This window comes from Podarcis gaigeae, assembly GCF_964106915.1.
Source record: "Podarcis gaigeae genome assembly, chromosome: 8".
NCBI lineage: Eukaryota > Metazoa > Chordata > Lepidosauria > Squamata > Lacertidae > Podarcis > Podarcis gaigeae.
Window position 1 is genome coordinate 87,001,763 of NC_139684.1, and position 12,652 is coordinate 87,014,414.

The 12,652-nt window shown below is 50.1% G+C and overlaps 2 protein-coding genes across 2 annotated transcripts in view; both read right to left on the bottom strand.

Annotated features, from left to right (window-relative positions):
- Positions 1–12,652, bottom strand: part of CKM (creatine kinase, M-type) — a 196,118-nt gene that overhangs the window by 53,886 nt on the left and 129,580 nt on the right. The gene's annotated exons all lie outside the window — the stretch shown is intronic.
- The window catches only part of EXOC3L2 (exocyst complex component 3 like 2), a 51,780-nt gene that overhangs the window by 19,732 nt on the left and 19,396 nt on the right, over positions 1–12,652 (bottom strand). The window contains exons 3-6 of the mRNA XM_083753744.1: positions 8,879–9,521; positions 4,981–5,095; positions 3,889–3,999; positions 1,048–1,148 (exon numbers count right to left, since the gene is read on the bottom strand). Of these exons, the coding sequence (XP_083609870.1) occupies positions 1,048–1,148; positions 3,889–3,999; positions 4,981–5,095; positions 8,879–9,521 (970 nt within the window). The remainder of the gene's footprint in view (positions 1–1,047; positions 1,149–3,888; positions 4,000–4,980; positions 5,096–8,878; positions 9,522–12,652) is intronic.

Here is a 12,652-nt window from a genome sequence, read left to right on the forward strand (position 1 = left end):
AGCCTGACCCCCTCCTTTGGGATTCCTCACAGAACTCTAGCCCAATGGTTGCCATTAATTTAATTAGATTTTGAATTGATTTAAAAATGAATTGATTTTAGAATGCTGTGTTACTTTTATTGTTGTTAGCCGCTCTGAGCCCGGCTTCGGCTGGGGAGGGCGGGATATAAATACCGTATTTTTCACTCTATAAGGCACACTTTTCCCCTCCTAAAAAGTAAGGGGAGATGTGTGTGCGTCTTATGGAGCGAATGCAGGCGGGAGGCTCTGCTCAGCGCTCCCTTTAAAGAGCAGCGTGGAGTGTGTGTGTGGCTCTTGGGGGCTTTTCCCCAAGGAGAAGGGCTGCCCTTCTAACTCCTCGGGAAAAGCCCCCAAGAGCCACACACACGCTCCGCGCGGCACTTTAAAGGGAGCGTGGCTCTTGGGGGAGCCATCATCCCGCTGCCCTGAAGAGGCTTCACACGGCTATCCCGGAAGCCAGAACAACATGAGGCTATCCCGGAAGCCAGATCCCTCTTGCTGTTCTGGCTTCTGGTATTCAGAATATTTTTTTTTCTCATTTTCCTCCTCCAAAAACTAGCTCCGTCTTATGGTTTGGTGCATCTTATAGAGCGAAAAATACAGTGAAATTTATTATTATTATTATTATTACTACTATTATTAAAAGCAAGGCTTCTATCAATGCTCTAGACCACGCGCTCCTTCCCCACTGAACCCGCAGCCAAAAGAAGAGCTTGGTTCTCTTTTCCTGGGGTCCCCCTCACCTGTCCTTCAGAAGGGTTAGCGCCATCAGCTAATGGCGGATTCCCTTTGATCTGGAGGGGACCGGCTCCGTGGAAATTGGGTCTGTACCACTACGGCAAAGCAGGGACCCTACAGGAATCACAGCCGGTGAAGCCTGTGAACGTGGGACTCGGCGGGCACCTTTTGCGCCCCCCCAACTCGCGAGGAAACCCATTTACGGGCTTCGGAGCGGAGCGGGGTGAGCGGCACCGTGCTGTGAGTCAATTGCTTCTTTCACGGAGAAAAAAAACAGAAGGGAATTACCTCTGCAGGAAGTCCGCCAAGCAGCTCAGGCAGCAATGTGCCATCCTCCTTCCAAAATCTTCTGTGATCTGGGGGGCTTTGTCTACGTGAGCCTTTAGCACCTGTAGAGAGGGACAAAAAGCCTGTGATAAAATCAAGAGATGGGTACCTTTGGAGAACCACACTGCCATAGCTGTCAAGCTTCCCTTTTTTTGAGGGGAAATTCCCTTATTCCAGCGCTGTTTCCCGCTGCTATCCCGGATTGTTAGATATCCCGTATATATATATATATCGTATATATCGCAAAGGGTACCCGCCAGAACATCAGGTCCTCAGAACGCTCAATCTGAGGTTTTTTGGGGGGGTTGTGACGCTTTGCGGTCACCCCAAACTTCAAAGCGCTGGGGCTCTTTCATCTGAAAGAGCTCCCATCCGCCATTAGTTGTGCGGCCAATCGGAAGTCTATCCCGGATTGTTAAGATATCCCGTACACTGTCCCTGGGACAGGTGAGGCTGCTGATCCCTTATTTTCAAATCTGAAAGTTGACAGCTATGCACCCTGCCCAGTCCCAAAGGAGGTTAAGGGGTGATATGATAGCCATGTTCAAATATATAAAAGGATATCACATAGAGGAGGGAGAAAGGTTGTTTTATGCTGCTCCAGAGAAGCGGACACGGAGCAATGGATCCAAACTACAAGAAAGAAGATTCCACCTATACATTAGGAAGAACTTCCTGACAGTAAGAGCTGTTTGACAGTGGAATTTGCTGCCCAGGAGTGTGGTGGAGTCTCCTTCTTTGGAGGTCTTTAAGCAGAGGCTTGACAACCATATGTCAGGAGTGCTCTGATGGTGTTTCCTGCTTGGCAGGGGGTTGGACTCGATGGGCCTTGTGGTCTCTTCCAACTCTAGGATTCTATGATTCTATGACTCCCAGCCAGCCACCCTTCAGTCCCAGGAGAGGGAACATCTCAGGGAAAGATGAAGCAGGGATGAAGAGTAGGCAGGGATGAAGTCTTTCTTAAGAGGAAGTACTGGAGTCCCGTGCCCAGTTCCCGGTTTAAGAAGGGTACAAACAAGCTGGAAGGTGTGCAGAAGAGGGCAAGCAACATGATCAAAGGTCTGGAAGTTGAGCCTCGGTAGCTGGGTATGTTCAGCATGGAGAAGAATAGATGGACAGCTGTCTTCAAATATCTGAAGGGCTGTGCAAGCTTGTATTCTGCTACTCCATTGGGCAGGGCCTGAACCAATGGATTCAAATGGAGGTGCCAACTAAATGTCATGAAGAACTTTCTGGTGGTAAAAGGCATTTGACTGTGGAACGGATCACTTTGGAAGGTTTGGAGGTTTTTAAGCAGCGGTTGGGTGGTCACCCACCAGGGACTCTTCAGCTGTGATTCCTGCATTGCAGCGGGTGTGGGAATGTTCAGGGATGCTATATTGTTTGATTATATCCTTTCCAACTTGTGTTAACAAGTTCTACAATTTAGCAGAGTAACACCCCCCTTTTTTAAAACTTTGCACAGCGGATGTGTTTGCTCAGGCTCGCTAAAGCCTCTAAATAAATTTTAAAGGTAATTCCCCATTTAGAAGAGTTTGGATTTGATATCGCGCCTTTCACTCCCTTTAAGGAGTCTCAAAGCGGCTAACATTCTCCTTTCCCTTCCTCCCCCACAACAAACACTCTGTGAGGTGAGTGAGGATGAGAGACTTCAGAGAAGTGTGACTGGCCCAAGGTCACCCAGCAGCTGCATGTGGAGGAGCGGAGACGCGAACCCGGTTCACCAGATTACGAGTCCACTGCTCTTAACCACTACACCACGCTGGCTCCCTAGTCCCTCATAAAAAGATAAGACACAATACAGTCTTCTCCAAAAGTATAAAAAGGGTTTACTCACTCACATTCTGTTCACAATTGGATCCCAGAAGGCAGACTTAGCTTAGAAAAGTAATGTACACCTGGAAACTATCCCATAAGGAGACAGTCCCTTTGTCCTCTTGAGGGCATCTTAGGCTAAGCAGATATTGCTTCTTCAATGAAAGTAGTCAGAGAGAGAGATGGCGGCCAGTCCTATGCTTTTGTTACCTGCACAGGTGAGGCCACACCCACCTCTAGTCAAATGCAGAGGAAGTCTGTCCTAGACAGGAGAAACAGGAAGTTCTGCCTGGCTGGTCCAGGCATCCCCTTTTATGTTGTACTTGACTGCTCTTGTGTTTCACATCCCACAGTGGGCTGCACTAAGTGATCCTTGAGGTCCCTTACAACTCTTCGATCCTATGATTCTAGGTGGTCCAGCCCTTCTCTCCTGGTGACACTGAGAATGCACACTGACAAAAACACCTGCATGTACGCAAACCCAGGAACTCAGTATCACAAGGAAACAGGGCAGCCAGCGAGTGTTTGGGATGGGGGACACACACACTCCAAGCACCGGACGGTTCATTGTTCCAGGAGGTGAGACCAGAAAAGCGAGGAATTGGCTAGCTGGCACCACACTTGGCAACACCAGCGAATCTCCGAGACGGGTTTGTTTGCCTCCGATTCTCCCATGTCAGAAGTCGCAGGAATGAGTGAGAATCCAGTCTGGGTTTTTAAGGGAAAATCCACGGGAAGAGACATGGCTCAGGGGCAGAACACCTGGTCAACTCCTGACATTTCCGGGCAGGGCTGGGATAGATCCAGAATCCTGCCTATGGACCATAATAAACAAATTGCCGCCTTGCCAAACTGTGACCAGTAAGTGTAAATGGCTGAAGCTCCATGCAGACATGAAGGAAGAGCGAGAGGGAGAGTGAAGCATGCAGGCAGAAGTCCAACAGGCGAAGCCGCTGGCTCCTTTGGGTGGCCAAGCGTCCCACCTACCAGTATGACTTTGCCAGACAGGCCGAACTGGAAGCCGTCGCCTGTGTCTTCTTGTGCCCATCTCTCCTCCTCCGTCTGAAGCTCTAGGCTCATGTCCTTGGTGATCTTTGCCTACAAACAAGCAAAGAAAGGTGCATACCAGGGAAAGAACGGGCAGAATCGGTGGCTTGTCTACATGCCTGCCACCCTAAAAACGTAAGAACAACCTTGCAGGATGAGGCCTGTGGCCCTTCTGGTCCAGCACCCTGTTCTCACAGTGGCCAACGATATGCCCATTATGGGAAATCTGCAAGCAAGGCCCCTCTCTCCTCCTCTGGCTCCCAGACCCTGGCATTCAAAAGCATTGCTGTCTCCAACTAGCCCTCTCTGCCATGAATTTGCCCAGTCCCTCTTTGAAACCCATTTAGCTTGGTGGCCGTTCTTATGTCCTCATTAGCTGCTGTGATGGCCTGGGACTCAGACTCGGAACCAGAGGAGACTCAGTCTGCATTGGATCCTTTGCCTCAGGCATCATCTGAACCAAGTCTGGGGCCTGATCCTGAAGAGCCCCAGTCTGCACAGTTTCCCCTGCAGCAAACACCATCTGAGCCGAGTCTGGGGCCTGAGCCTGCCCTGGCTCCAGACGCGGGGATGACCTCGTTGCCTCCAGCTGGGCCATCCCTTACCGCTGCTCCACTACCGGTTGGGTCAGGGGAGGCTCAGGCGGCCCTTGGGTCTAGTATCCTACCGACGTCTCCCGAGCTGCAGAGACTGAGGCCTGAGAGAAGGAGAGACCTGAGTACTCACAGGAGGAGTGCTCACCTCCGGGCGAAACAGGGAGGTGAGTCGCTGGGGGATCAGGACCGGCCGTTACCCCAACAGAGATAAAAGGCTGTCGGACCCTGCCCCAGGTTGCGGGAGCAACATTGCTGTAGGCTAGATCCCTCACCTGTCCTTGCCTGGTCTCCTGCCTTGGCCCTGTGGGACTGACTCCTAGCGGAACCTTCGGATTCTGGACCAGTCCTGGACAGGATTTCCCGGGTTACCCCCGGGCACAGCACAGCCGCAGCGGAAAGCTGCTTCCCCATCACCCTTTTGCGATTCACCGTTTACCTTCACAGCAGCGATGAGGTCCTCTTCCAGGCTCAGCTGGGTCTCGGGGGAGAGCAGCGGGCCCAGCTCCTGTGTCTTGACAAGGGAGGAGATTTCTGCTCGGCCGAGAACTTCTCTGTGCGGCGTAGAGAAAGAGAACAGGAGTGAGAAGCAGGATCTCCTCCAGAGGGATGCAAAGTACATCACACAGACCGACCAAAGAAATGCCCTCAAATGGACACTTGGTGGGGTAGCGGGAGAGGGCTTTGTCGGTGGTGGCTGCTGCCAGACAATTTTGGAACTCCCTTATTAGTGAAGCCAGTTTGAAGTCCCTATTGTAATTATTATTATTATTATTAATAATAATAATAATAATAATAATAATAATACCCTGCCCATCTGGCTGGGCTTCCCCTGCCACTCTGGGTGGCTTCCAACAAAATATTAAAACACAGTAATGCATCAAACATTAAAAGCTTCCCTAAACAGGGCTGCCTTCAGATGTCTTCTAAAAGTCTGGTAGTTGTTCTTGTCTTTGACATCTGATGGGAGGGCGTTCCACAGGGCGGGTGCCACCACCGAGAAGGCCCTCTGCCTGGTTCCCTGTAACTTGGCTTCTCGTAGCGAGGGAACCGCCAGAAGGCCCCCGGCGCTGGATCTCAATGTCCGGGCAGAACGATGGGGTGGAGACGCTCCTTCAGGTATACTGGACCAAGGCTGTTTAGGGCTTGAAAGGTCAGCACCAACATTTTGAATTGTGCTCGGAAATGTACTGGGAGCCAATGTAGGTCTTTCAAGACTGGTGTTATGTGGTCTCGGCAGCTGCTTCCAGTCACCAGTCTAGATGCCGCATTCTGATAACGGTTTCATAATTTTTGTTCTGGCGATATATTGCAAATCATGGTGTGTGTGTTTGTGTGTGTGTGTGTGTGTGTGTGCAACAATTGCAATGTGGGGGAAACCATGAAGCCAGCCAATGCCTCTACATAGCTTCATCCTTATTTCAGGCTTCACAACATATCAGTATATCACAATGTTTAGCTGGTGATATATGATGATGCTGAAAACCAGATATCGCCCAGCCCTAATGAAGACCACTTTGTTCTGATAGGTCTTAGGGATCTGATTGCTTTTTAAGGAAAGGACGTTTACGTCGCGCTCTGCTGCTTTTACTATCTGTATTCAAATACATCTATTTTCAAATATTGTTTCAATTCTATTAGAGTTTAATGACTCTTTAATGATGGTCTTTTATACAATTTTAGCTCCTTATATTTTATCTGAGCGGTTTTAATTTGTGTAAGCTGCCTTGATCTGGAGGGGAAAGTGGGATATTAAGAATAATTAATAAATTTCGCTCACAGCCTCCCTACCTTCTGTGCGCAAAGGCAAGACTCTGACAGCCTGGCAGCCAGGCCTGGCTGAAGTCAGACGCGTCTGGGGCAAAGCTTGTAGTGAGCTGGAGTCACTCTGGACATGCTCAGGGGTGTTCTGTTATGACTTCATACATACCTGGTCTGAACTTTACCCTCCAAAATCAGCTGCGGGATTAACATTGGCTTTGGTGTTCAAAGCCCTTAATCAAGGGTGTTTCATCAAAGGGACAGTCTGTGTGTTATGTATTAGTCACATATCTGAATTACCTTGTTTATTAAGAATAGAAGAAGAATAAAACCGGATCAGAACAAACGTCTGGCTTCCCCAAGCCTGGGTAGATGGGGTTGTTTTGGCTCTGTGAGGATCAGTGCTTATAAAAGGAAGGGGGCAAGGGAATAATAGAATCCTAGAGGTGGAGGGGACCCTAACGATCATCTAGTCCAAACCCCTCAAGTGCAGGAACATGTACATTTCTGAGCACAATTCAAAGTGTTGGCACTGACCTTTAAAGCCCTAAATGGCCTCAAAGGCCCAGTATACCTGAAGGAGCATCTCCACCCCCATCGGTCTGCCCAGACACTGAGGTCCAGCTCCGAGGGCCTTCTGGCGGTTCCCTCATTGTGGGAAGTCAGGTTACAGGGAACCAGGCACAGGGCCTTCTCAGTGGCGGCACCCACCCTGTGGAACGCCCTCCCACCAGATGTCAAGGAAATAAACAGCTATCTGACTTTTAGAAGACATCTAAAGGCAGCCCTGTTTTGGGAAGTTTTTAACATTTGATGTTTACCGTGTTTTTAGTACAGTGGTACCTCGGGTTAAGAACTTAATTCGTTCTGTAGGTCTGTTCTTAACCTGAAACTGTTCTTAACCTGAGGTACCACTTCAGCTAATGGGGCCTCCCGCTGCTGCCACCGCGCCGCCACCACACGATTTCTGTTCCCATTCTGAAGCAAAGTTCTTAACCTGAGGTACTATTTCTAGGTTAATGGAGTCTGTAACCTGAAGCGTCTGTAACCCGAGGTACCACTGCATTCTGTTGGGAGTCGCCCAGACTGGCTGGGGAAACCCAGCCAGATATGCAGGGTATAAATAAATTATTATTATTATTATTATTATTATTATTATTATTATTATTATTAAGCTGCCCCATACGGGGACTGAACCTGCAACCTTGGCATTATCACACCACGCTCTAACCCACTGAGCTGTCCAGGGCGAGCCCACACTGATGCCCCACAGACGCTGTTGGTCTCCCAGCTCCCTTGTCCCACGTCATCTCCTGGCCAGCCAATCGGCTGTCTCTGGCGGAGTGGCCTGCCCTATTTAAACCAGGACGCGGCCAGGGATCTCCCTCTTTGCCACCCGTCAACTGTTCCTGCTTTTCCCACTCTCCCACCCTAGAAGGTTTTCTTCCCTTGACCTTGCTATGGACCTTGGTTGGTCGCCATTGAGAGGCCTGGTAGGAATTTTTCCACTTGGCAAATTGGCACCAGCCACTTGGTTTTCGCCTAGGTAAAGGGACCCCTGACCATTAGGTCCAGTCGTGACCGACTCTGGGCTTCGCTTCTGGCGAACCAGAGCAGCGCACGGAAAGCCCGATTAGCCTCCTGCCAGAGTGGTACCTATTTATCTACTTGCACTTTGATGTGCTTTTGAACTGCTAGGTTCGCAGGAGCAGGGACTGAGCAACGGGAGCTCACCCTGTTAGGAGATTTGAACCGCTGACCTTCTGATCGGCAAGTCCTAGGCTCTGTGGTTTAACCCACAGCCCCACCCGCGTCCCCTCTTTTCCCTAGGACGTCCCTATTTTCATCAAAGAAACGTTGGAAGGTCTGGAGTTATGTGATCCCCGAGTCACAGAGATAAGTAACTATACAACCTTTAGAAGACATTTGAAGGCAGCCCTGTACAGTGGTATCCTATGCTTCAGGTTACATACGCTTCAGGTTACACACTCCGCTAACTCAGAAATAGTACCTCAGGTTAAGAACTTTGCTTCAGGATGAGAACCGAAATCGTGCTCCAGCGGCAGCAGGAGGCCCCATTAGCTAAAGTGGTGCTTCAGGTTAAGAACAGTTTCAGATTAAGAACGGACCACCAGAACGAATTAAGTTCTTAACCTGAGGTACCAGTTTATAGAGATGACTTTTTAAAAAAATTTAAAAGTTCAGTGTTTAATTATCTTTTTATATAAAGTGATACCTAGGTAAAGTGCTTAATTCGTTCCAGAGGTCTGTTCTTAACCTTAAACTGTTCTTTAACCTGAAGCACCACTTTAGCTAATTGGGCCTCCTGCTGCTGCTGCTCCGCCGGAGCACAATTTCTGTTCTCATCCTGAAGCAAATTTCTTAACCTGAGGTACTGTTTCTGGGTTAGCGGAGTCTGTAAGCTGAAGCATATGTAACCTGAGGTACCACTGTATGTTGGAAGCCACCCAGTCACTGGGGCAACCCAGTCAGATGGGCGGAGTATACATACTAAAATAATAATTACAGAAAAATGTTGGGCGTGCAGACCACCCAGATCCGTCCCTGCCTTTTACCTCTGGTAGATGTTGCTGCTCCAATCCAGGACGAAGTAGAGGTCGGAGATGCTCAGCTTCTTCTGGACTGCCTCAGCCAGGCACCTGGCGAGTCCCTGGTGGAAGCTGCACAGGTAGACCCCGAAGGCCTCGTATTCCTTGGGGTAGGCGTGCAAGAGGTGGAACTTGACAGTGCACAGGTCCTCCAGGGCGCACTTGGCCAGGCGGTCCATCTGCGTGGCCACGGGGAGGACCCTGCCCTCGGTGCACTGGCGCAGCCGCTGTCCGACCAGCTGGCGCACTGCCTCAGCCCACTGCTCCTTCATGGCCCGTGGCCGGGGTCCGCAGCCGCCTGCCCGGTCCCCTTGAGCCGCCAGCCACTTGCGGTCGGTGTCCTCCTCCTGCTCGATCACTCGCACCACGAGCTCCAGAGCCGGGCAGGAGCTCTTGCCGGCCAGAGACTCAGCCAGGACGGCCCACAGCTCCTTCTGCAAGGCCTCATACAGCAGCGCCACGTCCTTGGCTTTCCGGCTCCCCGATTTCCGGACCTCGCTGCCCTCAGTGCTCTGCTGCCCATCCTGCTCACATTCGGCCTCCAGTTCAATGATGTGCTCGTCGGCCACCAGGAGATCCCTTTTGTGGATCAGATTCAGGATTTCCAGAACTGGAGCACAAGGAGGAAAAAGAGATCCAAAGTGTGTCTAGGAGCCATTTCAGCACACAGCATAAAAAGGTAAAGGTAAAGGGACCCCTGACCTTTAGGTCCAGTCATGGCCGACTCTGGGGTTGGGGCGCTCATCTCGCTTTATTGGCCGAGGGAGCCGGCGTACAGCTTCCGGGTCATGTGACCAGCATGACTAAGCTGCTTCTGGCGAACCAGAGCAGTGCACAGAAACGCTGTTTACCTTCCTGCTGGAGTGGTACCTATTTATCTACTTGCACTTGACATGCTTTCAAACTGCTAGGTGGGCAGGAGCAGGGACCGAGCAACGGGAGCTCACCCCGTCGCAGGGATTCGAACCGCCGACCTTCTGATCGGCAAGCCCGAGGCTCTGTGGTTTAACCCACAGCGCCACCTGTGTACAGCATAGCTGTCAACTTTTCCCTTTTTTAAAGGGAAATTCCCTTATTCCGAATAGGATTCCTCGCAAGAAAAGGGAAAGGTTGCCAGCTATGGCGTACAGTCGTACCTTGGAAGCCGAACGCCTTGGAAGTTGAACGTTTTGGCTTCCGGACGCCGCAAACCTGGAAGTGATATTAGCAGGATTTGAAACCCACTTCTAATGTAACAAGTACTATGGATAATACGGATTGATTTAAAACATAGAATATGGAATATTATGCAGTTGTAAATGTTGACATTAGGACCCATGGAGGGGAAATCTCAAGATTCAGAGTAATGTCTATACCGTGGAACCTCGGCACAAAGGGCTGCCAGCAATTTCGATGGTGAAAATGGAAAAACACACAGTGGAAGCTTGTCAACTTCTGAGGCACATTCGAAAATGGAAGCAATTACTTCCGGGTTTTCGGCGTTCAGGTTCCGAAATGTTCGGCTTCTGAGACACTCGAAAACCGAGGTTCCACTGTATATGGATATGCATTACAAATTTATATTTGTAAAATCAAATAAAAACGATTTCGAAAAACCCAAAACAAAGTGTGTCTAGGGGTGTATGTAACAGACTGGAGGTTTGTTTGTTTGTTTGTTGTATATTGCATTTATATCCCACCTTTTCCTTCAAGGTGACCCGCCCAGGGTTCTCCCCTTGCTCATTTAGCTGCCACACCAACCCTGCAAGGTAGGGTAGGCTGAGAGGCAGTGGCTGGCTCCCAAGGTCCCATGGCTGCGTGGAGATTTGAACCCTGGTCTCCCACGTCCTGGTCTGACACTAACCATCGTACCGCGCTGGCTCTCACCTCTCTGCCTGCCAAGGGTCACCAGGGCGATGAGCCTGGAGCTGGCTCGAGTTGGCATGCTCGAGGCATGCCCCTCTGGGATGGAAGGAAGAGGGCAAGAAGGAGTCTTGGTTGACCACAAACTTGACATGAGCCAACAGTGTGACGCGGCAGCTAAAAAAGCCAATACAATTCTGGGCTGCATCAAGAGGAGTATAGCATCTAGATCAAGGGAAGTAATAGTGCCACTGTATTCTGCTCTGGTCAGACCTCACCTGGAGTACTGTGTCCAGTTCTGGGCACCACAGTTCAAGAAGGACACTGACAAACTGGAACGTGTCCAGAGAAGGGCAACCAAAATGGTCAAAGGCCTGGAAACGATGCCTTATGAGGAACGGCTAAGGGAGCTGGGCATGTTTAGCCTGGAGAAGAGGAGGTGAAGGGGTGATATGATAGCCATGTTCAAATATATAAAAGGATGTCACATAGAGGTGGGAGAAAGGTTGTTTTCTGCTGCTCCAGAGAAGCGGACACGGAGCAATGGATCCAAACTACAAGAAAGAAGATTCCACCTAAACATTAGGAAGAACTTCCTGACAGTAAGAGCTGTTCGACAGTGGAATTTGCTGCCAAGGAGTGTGGTGGAGTCTCCTCCTTTGGAGGTCTTTAAGCAGAGGCTTGACAACCATATGTCAGGAGTGCTCTGATGGTGTTTCCTGCTTGGCAGGGGGTTGGACTCGATGGCCCTTGTGGTCTCTTCCAACTCTAGGATTCTATGATTCTAAGAAAGGTGGTTTTACCTTCACCCTCTGCCAGCCCACTGGTTCTCTGTGTCCTGCCCAAGCTACGGTTTGGATATGTCAGTGGTTCTCAAAGCAGGTGGTATTTCCTTCTTGGGGGGCAGCAGGATTACCTAGGCGGTGTGATAAGGGTCAAGTGGACATCAGGGGGGCACTGACAGGGGTAAATTAATTTAACTAGTTTTCCTTTGAGTGCTCACTGGAAGGACAGATCCTGAAGCTGAGGCTCCAAGACTTTGGCCACCTCAGGAGAAGAGAAGACTCCCTGGATGTTGGGAAAGATGGAGGGCCCAAGGAGAAGGGGACGACAGAGGACGAGATGATGGGACAGTGTTCTCAAAGCTACCAGCATGAGTTGGACCAAACTTCAGGAGGCAGTGGAAGACAGGAGTGCCTGGCGTGCTCTGGTCCAGGGGGTCACGAAGAGGCGGACATGACTAACGACTAAACAACAACAACAGCATGGGGGATTAGCAGCTAATAAAAGTTTGGGGGCTCTTTTGTTTGGGGCTTCCATCTTGTTCCACCTGGTGGCAGGTGGGAATCCTGTCGTGACAGTCTTCAATAAAGACCAAGCCTACTTCAACGAAGACCAAGCCTACTGGTTGCTGAGTGCCTGGTGTGCTCTGGTCCAGGGGGTCACGAAGAGTCGGACACGACTAAACAACTAATCAACAACAAGTTTTCCTTTTATTTTGAATAGACATGCAATTCATTGTTGGCTGTTTTGCGTTTTATTATGTTATTATCTTACTTAGCGGACCTTGCAAAGTGCTAGAATGCTTTTTATAGGACCGAGTCAGGGGCACTGGGAACGACTTTATGGAACCAATGGAACGGTGGTCTAATGAAAACCTTTGGGGACCACTGCAATAGGTGAAGGGTTTGGTTTCATACAGCTCCTCCCTGCACGATGCCCTCAACCTCAGACCAAAAAGGGTCTTGGAGCAACCTGGGAAGTGATGACCTCTGACCCCAGAGGTCCTCGGTCTGGCTATGCGTCTGACGGCACTTCACGGCAACTCATAGGGTGTGACCTTGCAAGGAGATAATGTCTGCCCACACACAGACTGAAACGATGGCTGGATTTTGGGGT